Source organism: Leptodactylus fuscus, chromosome 1, assembly GCF_031893055.1.
Source record: "Leptodactylus fuscus isolate aLepFus1 chromosome 1, aLepFus1.hap2, whole genome shotgun sequence".
Classification (NCBI taxonomy): Eukaryota; Metazoa; Chordata; class Amphibia; order Anura; family Leptodactylidae; genus Leptodactylus; species Leptodactylus fuscus.
Window position 1 is genome coordinate 93,829,028 of NC_134265.1, and position 23,220 is coordinate 93,852,247.

General features: G+C 38.5%; 1 protein-coding gene across 7 annotated transcripts in view; it reads right to left on the bottom strand.

Annotated features, from left to right (window-relative positions):
* Positions 1-1,221: 1,221 nt before the first annotated feature.
* The window catches only part of CLIP1 (CAP-Gly domain containing linker protein 1), a 95,135-nt gene continuing 73,136 nt past the window's right edge, over positions 1,222-23,220 (bottom strand). For all 7 annotated transcript variants that reach the window (XM_075273045.1, XM_075273008.1, XM_075273026.1 and 4 more), the window contains 6 exons: positions 23,013-23,065; positions 11,285-11,402; positions 8,702-8,861; positions 8,131-8,186; positions 5,908-6,035; positions 1,222-4,800 (listed from right to left, as the gene is read on the bottom strand). In XM_075273045.1, coding sequence (XP_075129146.1) covers positions 4,572-4,800; positions 5,908-6,035; positions 8,131-8,186; positions 8,702-8,861; positions 11,285-11,402; positions 23,013-23,065 — 744 coding nt within the window. In that variant the 3' untranslated portion in view covers positions 1,222-4,571. The remainder of the gene's footprint in view (positions 4,801-5,907; positions 6,036-8,130; positions 8,187-8,701; positions 8,862-11,284; positions 11,403-23,012; positions 23,066-23,220) is intronic.

Here is a 23,220-nt window from a genome sequence, read left to right on the forward strand (position 1 = left end):
TGAATGCACCCTTAGAGTTAAGTCCTCCATCTTTGTATTTTGGCAGCCATCTTGTACTCTTTCACATATAAACTGTATAAGTATGTATTTTTCTGCTTAAGTCAAGGAGGCCCCTTGTTAGACTTTAAGGAATGTGATAATGAACGTTAATGCATAGGTTGCTAATCCTTATCTCTCAAGGGCCTCATTTTGAGAAGATACAGCTGACTTTGTATATCTCTTACCTCCTTTACATGATGTATGGACACATAACCAACAAAAGTATTAATCTTATGGTATCTGGGCAGTCTGTCATATTTTATGGTATATGAAGGTCACTTAGTGTGTATAGACACAGAGTCTATGGAACGTGTCATCTTATCTCTTTTGCCATGATATATACATATAGACATAGTCTGGGATGTTAGCTCACACATAAGTATTTTGAATCCTTCTTTGTTTCATGGGAAAGTCCATCCCAGTGTGGAAAGCTATAATGAGATGCAGATTATAATGAGTCTCAGCCAATAGCCATGTGCCAGGCTTGTCTTATATCTCTATAACCAATCATGTTGTACTGATTAGAATAGCCAAGCCAGCTCTTTGTCTGTTATGTATTTAAACTACCTTTTTCTTACAATAAAATCAGAATTCTTTTGATACACTACCATCTTGTGTCTTAATCAGTTCTCCAGGCCTAAAAGAAAGATGGCTGCAGTCCATCTAGGCCTGTTAATTATCTAATTAGGACCTCTACAACATACAGAGGGATCCATATGTCCCTATCAGTTGACATAGTAATAGAAAATGGGGGTATTTTATATTTCATTATTATTTTTTTTAACTTTATTCCATTATATTGATTTTTTTTTGTCCATTTAGACCTTTTGATTGTACACTATAATTCATCTGTATTGCAGTATGTTTACTGACATACTATTACCCTGCCTCTAGCCTTCACTAGCCTTTCTGTGACCATTGTGGGTTTTTAGTTCGAGAGGTACCAACAATTTTGTCCACATGTGTATATATAACATTAATGTAATAGTATGTATGTAATAGTATGTGAAGAAGGGGAGAAGAGAAAGAAGGTTACGAATACATAGAATACATAGAAGGGAAGGCAGACAAACTCAGCAGAGTAATAGAAGTGGTTCCACAAGACATCAAGTATATTTTACCATGTAAAGTTAAATGCCTTGGCAGCCTCTGAGGAAATAAGTCACTTCTAACAACATAATATATTCTCAAAAATTTATTTATTAAGTTAATACAGCTTTTTAATAGCCAATTACAAATGTATCCATGGAAAGCCAGGTACAGAATTCTCAATATAAGAAAACTCACTTAAGAACATACATATTACATGAACAATAAATATGTACTGGATTATTAATACATTATATGGATAGAAAGATTTGAATCACCTCTTTTTATTTGGAGAGAATATGTATATTTACATTCATCCATTCTTACATCTACTATACATTTAACAAGCAAACACTCACGTCATATACATATTCTGAGAAATTTCCCTGTCTAATTTCTTAACTTAACAACGTACTCCATAAAACAAACTTTATACAGTAATATAACAAGGCGTCAAGTACAACATTGGTAGATTTAATATTGAGATTTCATATTCTTGTAAGGAAAGGGAGAGGGTCAATGAATTCAAGAATAAGAGAGCAGGCACAGGAAAAGGAAATACTGAATTCATTTCTAGTATTCCAAGGATTCTTACAATACAAAATTGAATCCGCACTGAATAACATAACAATTGTATTCTGAGACTTTTCTTTTTTAAATGTCTGAGGCACAAACTGAACCAAATATAAGGGTCTTTCACTTTGAGACTGGTAAAGTGGCAGTCTTAGTTACCCTGTAATTCCCTACCAGTTTGGAATGCAGAGTCATAGGACGATATGTCTTGTGATGCTATGTTAATGCAATGTCATGTCTTTTTTTGTTGTTGTGCAAATTCTGTGATGGTGCTGAAGTTGTCAACGTCATCACAGCGTACATTTTTCTTTAAGCTAAACATACAAGCTAATTTGTCTCAAACTACTTAAAGGGCTTGTTTGGGATCAGAAATATTAAACTGCTGGAGATGGCTAGAAAATAAATATGTAACAATACTTACCTGCATCCTTCCATCCGCTCCTGCACCAGGGTAGTAGTCACAGCTGCTGTTCTGTTTGTATACAGAGCAGTAACAGTGGTAATGTCACACAGACTGGACTGCTGAAGCCAAACACCATTCTCATTCTCAGCTGTAAACTACTGAGAGCAATGACTGGTTATTGGGGTCTCATCAACATATCACTAGTACTACAGCCACTCTGCATATAAACATCAGCAGTAGAGGTGATGGCTGTCCAAAGCAGGAATGGACACCTCCAAGTGGCTGTTGCTTATGAGAAAAGACAAGAATTTTATCTGATCCTGGACAATCCATTTAAAAAGAGGACCTTTCATGTCCTTGGAGATGGGCAGTATTATATACCGCTAGAAAGCTGACTGTGACCTGAATTCAGGGCATTGTCAGCTTTGACTGTATTCATCCAGGTGCCAGAGATTTCGGTGCTGTTAGTTTCGGCAGTGATATCCCACTACAGTCAGAAGTGGGGTCCTTACAGCCTAGCATCATCTCTAGGCTGTGAGGAACGTCCCCACTCATATACTCTTCGATAGCCTCATACTGTTGGGAGGGTGTTTCTCACAGACCAGCAATGCCACTGAGTTGTAAGGCCCGCTCTTCTAACAGTGGAGGGATATTGGTGCCGAAACTAACAGCACCGACAACTCAGGCTCAAAGGTGCATACCGGCAGTGCGCTGAATTCAGAGGTATATTTTAGAGATATATAATACCGCTCATCTCAAAAGACATGAAAGGTCCTCTTTATGTCTCCATCTAAAAACACAACTGCCAAAGACTTAAGAATACAGAAGGGACAAAGAGGCAGGACCACCAGATTTGTCCATATGCAGCTATTAACAGTGATCCACCAAGTAACTAATTTACATAAATAAAAACTTTGTTACTGCCAATTGACATGCTGCTGAATCTCTGGAAAGGTATGTTTAAAAAAAATTAAGCATTGTCCTACTAGTAGCGGATATGGACAAGTCTGGTGGTAGACTCCTCATTTCCTACTTCAGGCATTTATGACATATCCACAAGATGTCTTACAGATGCAGATCCCACCTCTAGGAAAAGCATCTTTCTTGTAACAAATATGGCTGGCTTGTGGCAACTGTGAATAGTTGTGTGATGTGAAATGACGTGGCCATGCATGTATGGTTATCTCCATTGACTTCTATTTGTCTTAAGAAAACAACCGAGTAGGCTTATTTGGCTGTTTTCAGAACTTCCACTTGCATGAATAGAATGGAGAGAGCCCCACATGCACAACAACTTCTCTACTGACAGCAGTCACACATCTGCATTCCCTGTTCAAGACCTGGGACCTGCATTCCTAAGACATTTATAGCATAGCCTATGAAATAAAAGCCTTCTGGAGTTCTTGGGACAGATTTTTCAGCTTAAAATATTTTAATATCTAATAGAAATATAAGGTAACAATGACCAACCCACCTTCACCTTTAGGTCCATAATCTATCAAGGTATAATAATTTGGCAGCTGCGAAGATAAATTCACCAATGGTAAGCTCCACAATTACCTGGCAGAGAAGAGTCAGCAGCATATGGTATAGAGAAAGAAACACAAAAATAACTTAACACATCAATGTGTTCTAATAGAGCAAAGAATAAAATGCAATAAAACTACATCTATTTGATCTCAGACCCTGAACAGACAGCAGTCACTTTTTCATAAAGATATTCTGGAATTCTCACACAGGACAAACGTTACTTGTACATAGCACTTGTCATCACAAAGCACGACGCTCCCATATTTCCCGATGCAGAATAGTCATGTACGTTCCGTTCTGTCTCTAGAACCAGTAAGCTCAATATCTGTGTCGTTCTCACTGCTGAATAAAAATTGTGCTATGAAAGATCGGTTAGACAAGCGCTATTCTCAAGTTCACCTTTCATACAGCATATATATGTTCATTTGTTCAGGTTATATGTGCAACTGTAGGCATCTTCAGTACTGGTAATCATAGAAAACCAGTGTTTTCTTTCATCTGGCTACCATACTTGAGACTGGTGAAAAAAAAGTCTGATATGTAGTTTACATCCAGTGTCACGTCGAAGGCATCTAAATGTTCAAATGTAAAGACGATAGTGCAAACATGGAACAAAAGCATACAATAAATGTAATGACATCTGGTGAATGTTAGAACACCCATAGATTACATGAGGTCTTATTCTCATTAGCTCTAATACCTTTGCAAGCCCTTAAATGGTATAATGAAGCAATGGTTAACACAGGTTGATTTCATTGGTTGATAATAGCAGCCCCTTTTCAGCCAGTGCAGGAAGCGATATGCATATTTGTAACTGAAAAAGTAGTAAATGTTCTTCTGCTGAGCGTTTCCAGAAGCCTGTGCACATGAATGCTGGTGCAGCTGATATACTTCCAAGGATAAAGTGATCTGTTTCTAAGAATTCAGGAGGCGGATGTTAAAAAGTCTCATCGTCATTGCAGCTGCTTGTCCAGTGACCAAATACCTCACAGATATCACAATATGGCCGCTCTTCTTTTCGGTTACCATGGAAGTTGGAATGAGGTGGAGAATCAGGCAATTGGGATTGCGTTGGACAGTCTTCAGTGTCGTGAAGATCAAAACAGTCACATATATCGCAGAATAGACGAGGGGGCACTTTCTTTTTGGCTTGAGTACCATTCAAACTTAAAAAAATTGGAAGACAAAATGATTTCATTCAGTGAATATCAGCCCCAGTTTATACTTTTTAATACATTTTTGTATAGAAAACTACAGACATAAAAGTAGTATTTTTTGTGCAATAGGCACTACAAGTGGCTTAACCAATTTTAAGCCATTTAGATTTGAAAAAATAAAATTCACAATGTACATGAGGTATCAAGCAGTCACTTCATAGGTGTGTTGTTTTGGCCCATACATATTAGATGGAATTCTAGGACAACAGATGTCCATCACCACCACCACCCATTTTTAATGGATCAGTTGGAAACAAAGAAGCTAAATGGATGCAGAAAATGTGGTTACCATAGCCTTAGACCCCTTTAAGACAAGTATCATAGAGATGCTTTTGTTTGCTTCTATGGGGCTCTGACTCCCTTACTGATGTAACATGTGGGAGATGAAGATACTTGGTCTCTGTAATATAGGACTGATCATATGAACAGTCCCACATACAACTGACTAGCCCCATCTGCAGCCGATCATTGTTTTATGTGTATTAGTGGTTTCACGTCAGGCTTACATAGTCATTGGAGGCTTGTCACATTTGACAGGGAAAGGTCACAACAGGAATTTTTCCCCCCGTTGAAAGACTGCCAACTTGGCAGAATCTGAGGTGCCCCAATACAGGTCAAAGGGATTTGTTGGGTGCCATTGGTGTGCACTGAGCAAAAGACCAAGCACAACATGTGGATTCTGGTATAAAATGAAGCAACAATGTATATGTGAACAGAGTCTAAGGATAGGCTGTGTATGCCCGTTTTGTGTACTCAAATGGAGCACACATAAATGAATGAGTGAAGGATTAATTGAAGTTGTTGCCAAATTATTTTATGATGGGGCATGGGTGAGAATTACATCTTAAAAAATGTCTGGTGGTCTTAATCCCATTATACCCACTGCAGACTATATCACTTTTAGAAATCTTAAATCAAAATCTGTATGATGTATTTATTACTAAACAATGCAACCAATACTAGTTTTCTATCCAATGCTTAAATTGCTAAAAAAAAAAATTATACCGTACTTCAAAGAACCATACTATAAATAAATATAACCAAAACCACAAATACCTGTCATGGTTATCCATATCTTCTACATTGTTTCCATTAAGTGACGCTTCAACCATTTTGTCAATCTTTTGCTTTAAATCATCATTTTTTCTTTGAAGGTCAATGATGACAGAATTGAGAAAATCAATCTGGTATTCAAAACACAAAAGACAATGCTTCATTCCATGAAATCAATGTGTATACATCAGGATCATAATGTGATGCAATATTTTAATTAAACTGATAAAGAGGACTTTTCACCAGATCCAGCTTTTTGCATAGATGCTGCTCCAGTGATTCTAGCACAGCTGACATTCTTCTCTAATCCCCCCATGGTTTCTGAACAATAAGTGCTGTTAGTTTTGATACCTCATATGCCATATGTGTTTTCTACTGTCAGATGGGCAGTGTCAGGAAGGAGCAGATAAGGAAGGGGCTGTGTGATTCTGAGCTCGGACACAGTCCACCACTGAGTGGAGATAAATCACTCCCCTTATCTGCTCCAGCCTGACACTGCTACCTGACATAACAGAGCCTAAATAGCATATCAGGCTCCAAAACTAACAGCACTGATTACTCAGGAATAGTGAGGGCTGGAGAAAAAATTCCAACTGTTCCAGAATCAGTGTGCCAGCACCTATTAACAGATGTTAAGAACAGGAATTGGTGGAAGTGGTGAAAAGACCTATTTAAGGAGACTCCAAAAGGAACACAAGACTATTGCATAGATATAGATACATTTCCAGTAGTAACAACAGTAATTAAATAATTACTAGGCCCTTGTACAAATAGATGTACAAAGCGAGTAATACAAACTATGACCCCTTAAAACAGTAGCACTGTCACAGGAATTCTTCAGATCTGGCAATATAGTGATAACAACCTTTACAGATATTAAATCTGAAATTCCTGATCTGGCTGTAATGTTATGTCTAAACTAGAGATTAAATCATATTGCCATAACATATTGAAAGAATCAGGGACATACTCTCCTTATGATAAAATGTGTCAGCGATACCAACAGTAATAGCATTTAAGAAATATTCATATAAGTTGGGTGCAAGCTACAAACGCACTCATTGGACTACTTCTCTAACATATATAATAATATCATTCATACTATTTTATATTGCTTTCCTCCCTGCACGTCACTGCTTGTATCACTCTCTTTTTTTAGGTATAAAAGTGCTTTTCCCTAACACTTTTAGTAGAAGACTGAAATAATATATCCTTCCATTGCAGCACATTTTAAGGTACTGTATATGCTCGAGTATAAGCCAACTTTTTCAGCACATTTCTCATGCTGAAAAAAGCTCTCCTTGGCTTATACACGAGTCAGGGTCCACGGAGCACAGAAAACTGGAAGGACCTGGAAGGGGAAGGTCCTTTAGTGCTACTGCTCTGTGATTGGCTTGTCATGAGGTCACGTGACTGTGATGTCATCAAAGGTCCTGTAGCCACTGGTATGTAACATCTGCAGATAAGGTTAAGACTAAATCCTAGTAGCTCCGCCCACACCAGAGTCCGATCACATGGTCATGACGTCATCAGAGGTCCTTTAGCACGCTAGGATTTAGCATCTACCCTGCAGATGAGTGGCCAGGATTCATTGTGTCTTATGGAAGATGTCTGTTGTATGGAGGAGAGGAAGCTACAGTAACGTGACACACACAGGGACCTTCCTTTAGTTACTCTGCCTATTAATGTCAGGCATTTGGGGTTATTCATTTAGTTTCAGTAACTGCATGTGCCTCACATTAATAACAGTTAACCCCATTATGTCCCTCATATTAACCCCTGTGTGCCCTATATAAGGGTTACTAATATGTGAGACACATGGGGGTACTAATGAAGGACCTTAATTATGAATATACCTAATTATTACCTCCATATGTCCCACATATCAGTAACTCTTATGTGAGGCACACAGGGGGTTAATGTGAGGGACATGATGGGGTTAACTGCTATTACTATGAGGCACATGGAGTTACTAAGCTGCAATGCACATGGCCAGACTTTTTATCTGCAATGGTGCTTCCCCCTCCCCCCAGGCTTATACTCGAGTCAATAAGTTTTCCCAGTTTTTTGTGGTAAAATTAGGGGTCTCGACTTATATTCGGGTCGGCTTATACTCGAGTATATACGGTACCTATTATTTCTGTAAATTTTACTGTTACTATTTGCTAACTTTGTCAATGCTGCATACATGAGGGTTAAATATACTAGCTCTCTAACATTCTTTACCTGGCTTTCCATGGATGACTTTTCTTCCAAGAACTGGCTGTTGAATGACGCATCACCTAGTTTACAAAAAAAAATGCAAGAATTTTAGAAGCAAAAAATAAGGGAATGAGACCTGGAGAGGAAAACTCTGAAAAATTGCAGATAGACTGCAGGCACTAAAAGGCAATTAGAGAATTTGTGAGGCAAACACAACTTTCCTCTAACCCCCCCCCCCCCCCCAAATTACAACATTTCATAAAATTACATATACTACAGATTTATACAATAAAATGCTAATAGTTATAAAGGGTTTTTAAGCTTTACAACAGGATAGTCTGTTCACAGACTCAGGCCAGTCCATGGTTGTAGCTAGGGAGCAATAATGCTAAAGTATAATTTTCTACATAACCAGTTCAGTAAAGGATTCTACTGACATTATTTTGGAGACTTATTCAAGTAAATTGCAGTTGTGCTTTAAGTTGTCATAGCAGACAAACATACCTTGGCATTTAACAGACCCATATTCCATAAAGTAGTAGCTGTCTCTTATGTTGCGGGGACAGAAGGATTTGCAGTTCCATTTGGTTCTTACCTGAGGAGTGTGACAGGTTGCTAAGTTGTGTCTTGTTCTCATCCAGTTCCTTCTCCAGGCTTTGTACTTTTTTCTCCAATTTGAGTTTTTCAGACTCCAGTGACTTTACTGCGGACTGTAAGGTTTTTGCAGTTTCATTCTCTCCCCGAAGTAATACAATCTAAAATAAAGCACCAATATCATTGAATTGGATTCTAATGTATTTTTTTTCAATATTACAAATGTTGAATTTGACCCGTTACATACAAATACTGCAATTCCTCAGTTATTGAAGGTTGCATAGAGAATCCAAAGTACACTCTGCAAGACTGTAATATTAATGCATGAAGAAAAATAAAAAAAAATGGTATATTTGTATAATTTGCCCCTTTTTTTTTTGCGCTAACATTCCTCATCCTCTTCTACACTATTCCTAATACCAATGACGTTCTACCAACTGAACTAATTTGTTCTCAGTAATATTTATGACATTGTCTTAATAAAGACATAAGTAGTCTAGTGGAAAATACACGAATATAAAACAGAATAGCAATATATGCCATCTTCCAATAAAGCCAAAAGAAAAAAAGTGATCTTTCGCTAGCACAACACAGTAAAAAAGACCAGCAATATAAATCTAAAATATACATTCAAAATTCTCAGTATACCAACCTTTGTGCTCATTGTATGAATAGAGATGATGTGACTAACTCTTAGATTGTGCTCCCTCTCTGTGCAGAGTCTAAATAGCCCTACTACTGTCTGCAGTCGCTGCTGTATATGGTGCCACCTATTGCTGGGAATGATGGGTCCCTATTGATTCGAGGATGAAAAAGCTATTGTGTCATTGGCTTGTCAGCTGCACTGAAGGCTTCATGCACAATATTCATTTATTCCAAAATGACAAATCTTTATTTTTTAAGTTCTGGCCACTGAACATCAAGCTGACAAGACCATAGTTGTTTAAGAGAATCTGTTAAGAGATCCTTGATGACCAAACCACGTGACATGTTTAACTCAAATGCTGTGATGTTTCAGAAAATACATGGGGTATCTATTGTTAATAATCTGCTGTGATGATGGCAGATGGCCTATGCCTCTTAATAATGGTGATGATGTATCTTGGATTTGTGCCAGAACTGATATCCATTCATGTTCCAAAGTGGAACGAGTGGCAGAAAAATTGGGGCCCATCAAATACTGAGACAATGTTATGGCACAATTCTGTCTCACGACAGTAGTAAATCTGCTCTACAGTTTCAAAATGGCCAGTATCCTAGGGGTGACTCCTCAATAGTTTCTCCACACTCAGTTTAGCTATGCGACATGTCTCTTTTCATTTGCTCAAAGTGTGAGACCTGTCATAGAAACCGGCAAGGAGCGCTACTGTAGCTCTTCTATTCTTAGATGTGTTTCAAATTGACATGTATTCAACCTGCAAATATATTTTATGTATACAAGTAAAGCTCCACTGATTGACCTATTTCACTGTTTCTCCTAAAATCTCTACTTTAACTATCTTCCTAACACAGACAGAAAGCTTCCCCCTCCCCCATTTCATCATGAAGAGTGCTGGATGTCCGATATAATGTATTTCATTAACTAAACCAGCCCCCTTTGTCATTACAGCTAATGCTCAAGGAAAGGAAGGTGGTTGGCTTAGCTATTTAAACTGCGGCAGACAGTCAACCCCCTTTCCATAAGCCAAACACAGGGGAGTTCCCCATCTGTGGCCATTGGTGGGGCTTTCACAATAAAATTTCAAATAATTTAAATTTGAAATTAAAAAAAAAAAAAACCCACACTTGTGAGGCTGTAAAACCACTTTAAAAATTCTTGGTTTTTTTTGAGCCTGGACTGATCAGAAGATACTGCCGTGGACGGGCCCTAAACAGCTCTGCTCTCTTTCAAGTAGATGCACAGCTACAGCCCAGTGTACTCTATAGCAGTGGTGCTGGGTTTATGCAGCTCTGCACCTATTACTTGAATAGGAGCAGAGTTGCTTCCAGCCTCATCCAAAGCAGAACTTTCCAGCTGATCAGTATGAGGTCTACGTGTCAGACCCCACCATTTAGATAAAAATGGTCTATTCTGTGGATAAATCACCTTATAAAAAACACTGCTGGGGCAAAGAAAAACCTTTTATCTATATAACTAGAGTAAAGCAGGGCACATTATGTGATGCAAACAACTGTTATTTAGTGCATGAATACAGTATTTTATTTTATTTTTTTGTAATGTAGATTGTGAGCCCCATATAGGGATCACAATGTACTTTTTTTCCACTTAAGTAAGTCTGTAGAATGGGAGAAAATCCATGCAAACAAGGGGAGAACATACAAACTCCTTGCAGATGTTGTTCCTGGTGGGATTTGAACCCAGAATTCCAGTATTGCAAGGCTGCAGTGCTAACCACTGAGCCACCGTGTTGCCCCGAATACAGTATTTTATATATACAGACTGAATTAAGAAATTACATTAGAACCAACAAGAGTTAGTTAGTGCAGAATGTAAGATAGGAAGACAAAGGTGCATATTGCGGCCTTCAGAATAAACTACCTACAAATGCATCATAAACATGGGAAAAGCCCTTTCACAAAGTACCTCCTTTCTGAGTCTTTCAAGTTCTTTGTCTTTCTCAGTGATCAAGGCACTGGTACTGGTGAGAGATTTCTGCAGAGATGTCTTCTCGTCATCAAATTCTTTCTTAAGAATAGATTCCCTGCACAAAAACAAAGTCAGAAACCAAACAAAAAAGAAATAACTAGAGAAAATGTATATGGTTTAATGTAGTTGCTTCTAAGTTGCTACAAAGGATTATGATCTACCTCTGAAAGTGCATCCTTACCTTTGAACACAATTTTACAGTTATGTATCTGCATTACTTATCTTGTTTGATCACTAGTTAAAGTTAGGAAAGACTGCCAACAAGTTTGTCAATCCCTAAAAGCTTAGCCAATATCCTATAATGTAGTACAGTCCCTTCCATAAAGACTACACTTCCCAGAATGCAGATCACCAGAGTAAGGCTGGTCTTACACGACCGTAATGCTTTTACGGTCCACAAGTTGCTGATCAGAAACACTAGTTGCTGATCATCAACTTACACACCGCAGATGTCTGTGACCTGCCGCACTTGCCCATAGAGTTCTATGGGCTAGTCCGTGCAGTGCCGTGAATTGCTGCCATGACGGACATGTTCTAAAAAGTGCGGACCACAGTTGCGGTCCCGGCACACCACGGATAAAATATCCGGTGGTGTAAGAGTCCGCATTGAGTATAATGTGTCCGCAAATGGTCCACAATTGAGGGTTTTCAATTGGGGACCATTTGCGGACCTAAACTACGGTCGTATAAGACCAGCCTAAGGTTCACAACTTCAAGAGGTAAAACTCAGGATCAGTACAACAAAAGTAATGCAACTGATGTAAAAAGTTACGTATCATTATATTCATTACAATTACATTCTGAACGTAAACTGTAAAATGCCGTTCAAAGGTGAAAGCATCAGACTTATGGAAGGGTACTGGTAATAACTTTCTCGAAATTGGCGTACAAAACCCATAGACAACAGAAAAGTCAGACTACCATAGAAGAAGTGGCAATACATATGTTACAAGCAAGTGTGAAATCCAGGCATCCTATACAACCTCTGGACTGTTTTAGAGAGCATATGAAATAATTGCATTCCATGAAGCACAGGTTACCACAAGAATTGCATAGTTAAGATAGAAGGTACAGACTTAAAGACTTGAAGGAATTTTTTTGTTTTAAACATTATACTCTTATGGCATCTTTTTGGATATACCTTGAGGATAACCAATATATTAAACCCACTGTGTAGCTTTGACACACCTTTTAATAAGCAGGTGAGTGACTGGGTCATTGTGCAAATGAAAGCTAGCATAAGGACTGCTGTTCATCTATAAAAGCAGGCATTTCAACATTGAAATCAATGTTTACAGCAGTCCATGAAATGAATAATTTGTCAGAAATATCACAAGAATGAATGCCTAAGGCTGTGGCCCCACCTTATGGAAATGCAGCTTTTGTTGTGGTTTTTTGAGCCAAAGCCAGGAGTGGATTGAGCAGAAGGTAGAAGTATAAGAACTTCCTATGTATTCCCCATACCTATGGTTGCCATTCTTGGCTTTGGCTCAAAAGAACGCAGCAGAAAAAGCTGTGTTTCCGCAACATCGGGCCACAGCCTAAAAAGGGGAAAAACTCAATTAAATTGACACTTTTTTTTTTTTTTTTAAAGATAGGCTCAGAATGAATTAAAAACATAAAAGAACCTGTACTTGGTATAATTTCCCAATAAACATATACATCTTTGCTCCTGCCGTCTCTTAATGTTGTTGTTGGGGGCTATCCTGCAATTAACACCTTATGGTTACTCTTACCCTACATCTGAAACATTACGAAGTTAGTGGAATAAATACACAACTTTTGGCCCTACTAATTCTCATTGAACTCTGCCTAAACGAAATCTGCAGGAGATTATTGGCAATTCTTACTATAAGCGAACAGGATCTGGAGCTGAATGATATTAGGAACTAATATACTGGTTCTAAGTATCTTCAGACTATGGAAGTCCAGAGACTATGGAGCACAATATTCTAGTTTTTTCTCCCACCTTGTTGTCAATGTTTCCTAAGCCTGAGTGCACATGGGGTTTTTGGTCAGGAAACTGAGGCGGAGGCTGCCTCAGTTTCCGGACCAAAAAACGGGTAGCCGTGACTGCTCCGGATTAGGCCCAATGAATGGGCCTAGTCGGGAGGAGGGAATGTCTTCAGGCGGATTCGCAAGGTGAATCGGCCTGAAGAATGAGCATGTCCGCTCTTTGTTCCGGGAGCTGGAACAAACTGCTCCCAGAAAAAAAGACCTGACCGGCTCCCATTTCAATGGGAGCCGTCTTTTTGGTCAGGATTTTGAGGTGTATTCAGCCTCAAAATCCCGACCAAAAAACTCAGTGTGAACTCAGCCTAATGTGTTCAGCTTGTATGAGCATCTTGCTGAGTTTGTGACTTTGTACTCTATACTTTCTGGACCCTTTCATCCCCCAGTAAATAACCACCAGTCAGTGACAGTCTGAGCGAGCATTTTCTGTATGGGTTAAGATTGGACCCACAAGTAAAGATCAAAAGGAATCCAGAAAGTACTGTGGGACTGGTGAAGTTGTATTTTTTCGATTATGTTTTAACCCATTCTGAGTATGTTTTAATCTAATGAACATGAGACACCATAGCCAAGTCTCACTGTCACAAAAGGTGACATATTCTAAAGTGAAGCCAAACCGCATCCATTTCTAGAATATGCCTTAGGGTGATACTACAGAATAGGAATAGGTCTATTTCATATCACACCAGAACAGCCCATGCATTCTACAAAATGAAATCTCTATGTAAAAAATGCCTGAATTTGTAAACATATATTGTTCCCTTTTTTGTTTAAATTTACTCATCTACATTTTGCTGGAAGTCTATCAGAAGTTACCAAGCCACACATAATAACATGCACAGCTTTACGGCACAATAAACATGCAAAGCATTGGGTATGATGATGGAAGGATCAGATGGTCCTCTACAGTAGTGTTATCAACCACTGTCCCCTACAATAGTCACAGCTCACATGTTTACAAATCAACAGGTTTTACTATGTAATTTCTAACTCTCTCATGGTGTGAGAGGATTTCCTCTGTACTCCTGGTAACACTGCACAAATTTAGATTGAAAAAAAGAGTGTACTATCTGCTAGCAGCAAAGAAAATTCAGCGTGATGAGAAAGGGAAATTTATTGATTGCACACATCAAGAATGACCTGATCTTAATTTGTTACTCTACTATTATATTATGGCTGTTAACTGGTTTAGATGCATTTCTTGGGTTAAAAAAATCAAATAAAAAAAATTGTAATCTCAAGACCTTCGACTTCCAACACATGAAACACAATGCTGTTTCAAACAGAACTAAAACAAGCAAAACATATTAGTGACTGCACAGGAGAACACAAAACCAAGTGCAGACTCAACTTTGCTGCCACTAAAATGTACACAGATATTAAAAAAGAAAAAAAAAATTAAAAAATAGAAGAGAAAACCACGGGGCACTACACTGACTTATATACTCATGTGAGCAAGGACACCGTTTCCAGGGAACAGCACACGTACCTTAATGATGAGCATCTGGTTAAAGGAAGTCCATCAGGTCCAAAATGACTCCCAAACTAACTATAGTGCCATGTACGAGGCTTTAATAGGAGCAGAAAAATGCCTTTGTGGCTATAAAACAATTAAGAATTGCAAAGACAATCATCTTTGTACAGATGTGCAAGTGCATAAGGGCGGCCATATTTAACAGATTTGCTTACAGAAAGATTTGATGCGGAGTCTGAAAAAGTCAATCATGGCAGGAGCATGTTTGGCTAGGTGTGTGCAAATCTGGCAAACTGAGGCCCATCCTCTGCACTTGCAGGCTGGTTTGCATATCCATAAAAAAAGATCATCTCTGCATTACTTTATTGGTTTGTGGGCATAGAGTGTTGGACTTGGGCCCACCAATAAAATTCATTCTTGGTGCCCACAATGCAAATTTGCCCCATTTTCAAATTTCCTAAAACTGCACAGAAACACAATTTTTCTTCACTAGTATCTAGGTTTCTGTACTGGAGGTCTTTCTGTAGCCTTCTGACTGAAAAGAACCTTGGACTAGGGATCTCTTTGCCAGGTAAGCTGGGAATATTGTACACACCCATACAGCCCCATGCCTAGAAGTCACCTACACCTCTAGATGTCTCTATCTAAACTGGACAGTTTGTTAAATAATTGACCTAGTTTGTTATATTAATGCGTAGTTGTATTGAGATGCTGTATGCTATCTAACTGAATGTACTGTCCTGTATACTATTTGTACAGGAGTCAGACTGAGCCGCCATAAATGGATGTTACTGCTCCAATTAAAGTCCCCTACACAGTACTATTGACTTTGGAAGAGATTTTGGATTTGAGAGAATCCCCTTAAATCAATCTTTAGACGTTATCAGTCACCAGATAAAACCTCACACTTTATGAGCCCTGTTTGAAGCTCTATGAAAGAAACAAGTGGTGTCAGTTGGTGCCATCCAATTCCTCTGAGTGTAGGATCCCAAATATCGTGTGCATTGTATGTAAAATACTCTCCTTGAGATCTCTGAAAGCTGTTGCAGCAGATCTCCTTGACATTTCTGAATGGAGTGGCAACATGCAGACCCAACCACCTCTCCATTTAAACTCCTTACAGTGGTCTTTTGGTGAGGATGATGGTCATGCGTTGAGGAATGGAAGGTTCTGGTGATTGTTGGGGTCCCCAATAATAATTAACTAATCGTCTTTCCTGTGGACAGTTCTTAAGTGTCATACTGCTATCAAGAATTTATGCTAAGGTATTTTAAAACAGTTCTCTAGGGTTTACTGGGCGCGAGCAGCAACTTTACAGGGTCAAAGTTACGTAGATTCCTTTTCAGGTTTAGCAAACGCAGCCAGAGGAGGGAAACCTTCCTGGTGTTTGTATTAGCCTAAATAGATGACATAAAGCAGATCTATCTATCTATCTATCTATCTATCTATCTATCTATCTATCTGGGTTAAAAAGTAATTCGAGGGATAAGTGGAGTAATGGCCCATTGTTATCAGAATCCATTTCTCAGTTTCTTGTCCTTTGGAAAATAAAAGCTGCATTAGAATTGGTTGCTATGAACTACTTCACCTTTCATCTAATAAATCTTTTTTGGCTTTGTGATCGGAGGACCATTTTGTACTTTACTCTTCAGCTCAGTATTTCTTAGGATTCACCACGTGTAACCACTGACAGTGTTCCCTACCCCACGAGACCTCACAGTTACCCTAACCTCACTGTATAACAGAGAATACCATGGTTGGGGGATACTGCACTAGCCTTTCTTTTATATATATCTCAATTAAAGTGTTTATCTGGTGATGGATACATTCAGCCTTCCAAAAAAACTCAGTTGCTTATTTTATATTATTTTTCAATGTCTGTATGTAACAAAAACAGTTTTAAGTATAAGTTATAGAATGGTTTTCATATATCTACATTTTAATTTTATATTTATATTGCCGGGTAGCCAAACAGCTGATCACTGTTTAAGAATGCAACTGAGTGTTAAGACTACAACTCCCAGCATGCTCTAAGTCGCATCAATCTACTCTAACTGTTCACAGATTATTCTCTCATTACTCATAAACATTCAGTATTGAAACATGTACCTTACTGTATTACTGGGTAAGCTTAAAAATGCAAGATAAAGACCACATGTTAGAAAACGTGGAGAGAGAGAAAAAAAAAAGTGATATAAAAGGTAGGAAAAAGTGAAATTTTCCCTTTTTTTGTTGAAAAAATAATTGCAGCTTTATTTTATTTGAATTTTTTTGTACAAAAACAAAAGCAAGACACTTTAGGACATATGCAGCCAAAATACGTACAACAATGCTGTACTAAAAAAAAAATTATGAAATAAATAAAAAAAATAAATAAAAATAAGACTATTTGTTGTAACGTGGATAGACTTTCTTCAGTCTTACCATTAAAGACACACAGATATAGCAAAGGAAGCAAGAGTAGAAAGGGAGAAAGGAATGGGATGAGCATTGATTAGCAGCGCAAGCTGGAACACAGCAGGACAGTTTGCAATCCACAAAATTTCATTTCAGGAATAGGAAGGACCCATTGCATTTAGACACCCTGTGCACCACACCTTTTATGTTTCCAATGCTTTATTCCAAGATAAAAGCAGATTTACGCCACAGAAAGTGAGAATTGATACATTCAAAGGCATCAAACAGAAAAGAAACTCCTTACATAGCTTAAAGTAAGCAAATCTATTATTACTTTGTTACAAGTCACAAAGCATCATTCTATATTATAGGCAAAATAATATTTAGATTCTGTAAAAAAAAATAAAAATCAGCTGTTAATAAAACAAAGGTTACTGAAAGTGAACCTGTGAGCATCAATGTTAACGCCCCAATATACTGAATCCATACTTGAGTGTGTAACTCCATACACTAAACTACTCTAAACAGTCCCAATTTCTTTATTTTGTTGTCATAACCATGGGACATATATAAATCTGTCTACATAAGATGGATCTGCAGTCTATTTTACATTGTTTGGCAGAATTCATATGTCACTGCACAGTGGGAAAACCACAAGGAAAAACCAGTTGCAAATGTTGACAAACCCCCCCCCCAAAAAAAAAAACAAAAAAAAAAAAACACAAAAACTGTAGCGCAGGTCATTTTACACCAAAAAATATCAGGTTGGATATTGCACCTTCACTCATTAGATCTTTGAAGGGACAACAGTGCTTGGATAAGTGCTGCAGCCTTCTTATTGTTCATCTCTGTTCATCTATCCACATGCCATACATACAGTAGTGGCTATGCAAGGTATGGTATCTTTATTCTACTCCAGTTTATAGGACAAGGCTACAATATCTGCACAGCTGCTACTCACTAGAAGGTATACAAGTGGGCAGGCAAAAGTAAACAAAAAACAAACAATTCAGCCCTTGCCCAAGTACTGTGATTCCTCAAACAACCGAGTGGCAAAGGTGTCAAGAGTCAGGTCCTCACTGATCTGAGTCTTCTAACATAGCCTAAGGATTGGCTGTCAGAATCCTGCTAACCCATTTAAGGAAAGACACATCTGTACTTATATTTGGGGAATTTAGTAAGCAGGGTTGTGCATCTTTTTTAACTGAAAGTATTGCAGTTAAAAACGGGACCATGGTATATTTAGTTATATTTTACAGCACCCCTCCATTAACATTTGTCTGCAGTGATCAGCTGAGGACACGTCAAATAGAAGAGAAGTCATTAAATGTCAGAACAGTAGGGGGTCCAGCAATCCCAGCACCCCCACTGACTGGCTGTTATTAGCAAAGAAAAGAGCCATCCACTACCTGCTACATTTTTTTTGTATATCAACTACTTAGAACAGCTAATGAGAGGGGGTGCCAGGTTTTAGTCCCCCACTAATCTGAAATTGATGACCTACCCTTAGGACAGGTTATTAATATTTTTAGCCCAGAAACCCCTTTAACCACAAATCTCTCTTTTCTATTTCTGCCACTTAAATGTCCATCCCCAAATTTATGAATTGTAAAAAGATTTTGAAATGTTAAAGGGAACCTACCACCTCTCCAGGCATAAGAAACTGCTTGCAGAGTATTAGGCCGGGGCCCCACGGGACGTAAACACCGCGATTTGCCTGCAGCGGAGACGCTGCGGGAAAAATCACAGCGTTTTACAGTGCAAGCAAAGGGGATGGGTTTCATGTGAATCCCATGCCCATTTTGCGGAAAAAAACAGAAAGTCCGTGGAGGAAAACTCTGCAAACTTTCTGTTGAAAGCGCTGCGGAAAGAACCGCAGTGCGTTCACGCTGCAGTTCTTTCCGCAGCGCTTTAGCGCTGCGATTACGGCCCGTGGGGCCTTCGCCTTATACAGCACAGAATACTATTGAGAAAAACAGCTTCTATGTCATATGGAAATCAAGCTAGCTGGGAGTTAATGCCCCATTTGCACAGAGTGGCACCTCCTGCAGCTCATATCCTTCCTTCTCATGCCTGTGTCGCTCTGTGCAGTTGGAGTTGATCTCGCTGTGAGGGATGCCCGATTTCAGAGCACAGAGTAGCCCAGGCGCAAGAGGGGAGGAGTCAGAGCTGCAAAATTGGTCATCTGGGAGCAAAAGGCACGTCCTGAGTGCTCCAACATCTTGTTTTGCATAAGACAAAGCTATTTGTCCCTATATGTACTTATTAACAAACGTATGATGGCTATTAGTGTTATCAGCTCTATGATGCTTTGTAGAAAGTTTACTATGCCTGGGGGAAATGACAGACTCCCTTTAAGTTCCATACCTACCGCAGAGAAAATATGGTTAGAATGAGGATCAAGGTTTTCAAAAAACTTATTGTCTATGCAAACTATGGTTAACATGTTAATTGTAGCATAAAATAACCAACCACCCTCGCCTCAAAAGAAAAATGATCGTGCACCAAACTATATAGTAATCCATCATACACAAAGCTCATTAACTTTCACTCAACTCTTTTAGACTACAGTGAGAAAATGGCCCAAACTAGATTCCCATAACAAAGAATATAAGCAATAAAGGAATTTTCCTGCAGTAGTGGGATTACTGAAGAGGTTTCCATTTCTGCCATTTATTGCAATGAAAAGTGGCTGTATAAGAGCAGCTGTTGAATAGCACTGTGTTGGGTATTGCAGCACAAGGCATTAAAGAGGTTGTTTGGGATAAAATACATTCTAATTTACTTTGTTTAAATTTTTTTTTTTTTTAAAAACTATAAATTAAATTACCCATATCCTTAGGGCAGTCGTGTGACCGCTCCATGTACACTTTCTGATAATCCGGTGATGTTTTGTTTCCTCGTGTCCAAAATAAAACATCACCAGTACAAGTCCCCGCCTCCACCCCAATCATACTTACGAGTCTTCCTCTGTGGCAATGGCTCCTCCTCCTTCTTTCACTCTGCTAGCACTTGTGCAGTCTGGAATTGGTCTGACACATACACAGTACAGATTGTGCGAGCACCATCAGAGGCGTCACCTCTACTGTGCAGCCAGGAGAGCAGAAAGAAAAGTAGGAGCCGCCCAGAAGTGAAGTCTAAAGAGGAAGACAGGTAAGTATGATGGGGTGGGGGCTGAGTTAGTTAGTTGGGAAGAGATAGTAGTGAACAGGATAGGGAGTGAGAAAGGAAGGCGGGGGGGGGGGGGCGAGAGATGGACGTAGTGTGGAAGCTAGGCAGGAAGTTACATAGCAGGAAGCTACGTCATGTAAACAAAAACAGAGGATTCCACGAGATCCCAGAGAAACCCAGATATCGCTCAAAACACTGCTAAAAGGTATTTGGGTGCGCTTTTTAACCCATTAATAGCACTAACATACTTTTAAAAAAAAATATTTTTTTATTTTGCCTGGAGAACCCCATTAAGGTAGTCCATTGAAATCCCAACTGACTCATTGAAAAACTATCAATAGGAAAGGCCTCAATTTTAAAAGCTGAAAAACACCTTTAATAGAAGTTGGGTATTAACATAAATCCCAGACAAATTGGAATATATTAGCTTTCCCCATAACAAATATTTAAAGGAGTTTTACAAGATTGGCAAAATGGATTTACGAGTCTCCCCAGTGCCACTTTTGTCTATGGGCTATATCCAGTACTGTATGTTGGTCTCATTCACTTAAATAAGGCTGAGCTACAAGACTAAATAGAGCCCACGGACAAGAGAGGAGCAGTATTGAGGAAGAGGGGGGGGGGGGGCAGAGACATCTTAGCCTCATTTAATGAGGGCCTGTAACCATCTCCACAAAATCTAGTTCTTGGCATCTAATAGTCAAAGTTAATAGTCACTGCTCCACTCTATTCCAGCACAGTTGGAATTTTTTCACTAGCCCCCCAATGTTCCTGAGCAATCAATGCAGTTAATTTTGGTGCCTGATATGCTACCAAGGCTCTGCTGATATTTTTTGCCTGGAAAAACAGCTTGTTTTGTTGTGTTCATCACAAGACCATGGACTTATTTTTATCCAGTTGGAGTAAGTAGAATGAATGAAAGCAAACAGAGATCTAGAAAACCATGAGGAATTAATTCAGAAAGTCAGTCAATATGGAGATCAATTGTTGCAGCAAACTAAAGGTGCTGGAAGCTACTATTGGACGTGAAGTGTGTGCGGCATCGCTCCTATACAAGTAATACTTGTATTAATAATTGTAATAGCATCACTATGGAGTGGATGGGACTGTTTCAACAGCTTATGTTAGGTTCACACTAGTGTTAGCTTAGCCGTTATTCTGGTCTGTCGGAGAAGCAGAACAATGGATAGGTGGACCTGTACTAAAGCAGATTCATAAGGAGCCCAGTGGACCTCATTATTTAGAATGGAATCTGTTGGGTGTCCGTTTTTTCAAACCGAAACTTTGCAGCACTTCCATTAATGATTTTTGCTGCACGTTTCGAAGGAGTTTCCAAATGGAGACTCTGACGCATACATGAATGTAGCCTTATCTTTAATGTGATCTGGGTGTTGGATCCTACAGATCCCTTACTGATTACGTATCCCGTGGATGGATCCTCAGTATGAAAACCTAATATACGGCTCGAAAACCTCTTTAAAGTGCAGGAATGTGAATCCCACTGGCAACCCACATCAAAAACAATATTAAAAAAAAAAACAACACTTACAAGGACACACACATTCATTGATCAAATGGCCCGTTTGCAGCTTAGTCACATTGAAATAAATTATGCTGAGTTGCATAAGCCATTATATAATGAAAGGTGTTGAATAAGCAGTGAATATGTCACAGCACTTGTCCGAACACTGCCAGTTCATCAAAATGATGATCATGGGGGTGCCAGTTTTCATACTCCCGCTGATCTGATATTGATAAACTATCCAAAAGATATGACTTAAATTTTACAACCCTGAAAAATCCCTTTAATATTTATTGCCAATGGATCACTAGCAAATAAAAGCCACTTGCAGCTTTGGCAGAATATAGGCTCTATCAATGAATGGAGCAAGGGTGTTCTGTTGTCCTGGTTATCAGAAAAGATGTACCTAGGAGAGCAGTACAAGGTAATTTGACTTTACGTTTACTTCTGTATCAGCTTATTATTAAGGAACCCTTCTAACTGGCAGTGACTGTTCACAGCTGAAAACCTCTGTATTTTTTATATGTTTGTTTATTTTTTTTAAATACAAACAAACTATCTACATAGTCATGATCTTTTCGACAGATCTTTCACTTTGGTTACTATGATCTATACTCCTTCTCCCTCACTATTCATGAGTCCTTAAGGATCTCTTCTTTAGGTTCTCTTAGTGACTACTAAGCATTGACACTATGAGAATCAAAAAGCAATAAAATAAAAAAAAAGTTTCTAAAAATTTAGAAAAATATCCTGGACCCACTGGAAAATGCACATTTTCTGTTTTTGTGTTTATCAATGTAATACTTCCCTGCATTCTACAAAACAATGCCAAAAAACATATTTGTGGTTATCCAGAGTGACAAGAACAATTGATTGATTTTGCCAAAAAAAGGCTAAAAGAATGTCAGAAGACTAATACAATATATCATAGAAGAAAACAGATCAGCTAAGTGGTTAACATCTGCCAGTGAGATAGTTTCCACCCACCCCAAGATATGAATATGCACCCTCATTCTGTCACAATATTATTCAGGCAAGCTATACAAGATAGTCTGACATAACTAGAATACAGGGAACACTGAAAGTACCTTTTTTTCATCTCTAGCAGCTGATTATTTAAAACGGATCTCTCCTCTTCAAGCTGAAAAAGAATTTTAAACAAAGTGTAAGATAAATTAGAACTGGAATATTTTTGTCTGAGGGCAGGTTACCTGACTCTATAATCAGGTACAATAGCAGGATTACAATTAAAAAACAAAACAAAACAAAAAAAAACATTAAGAAGTAATACACCAG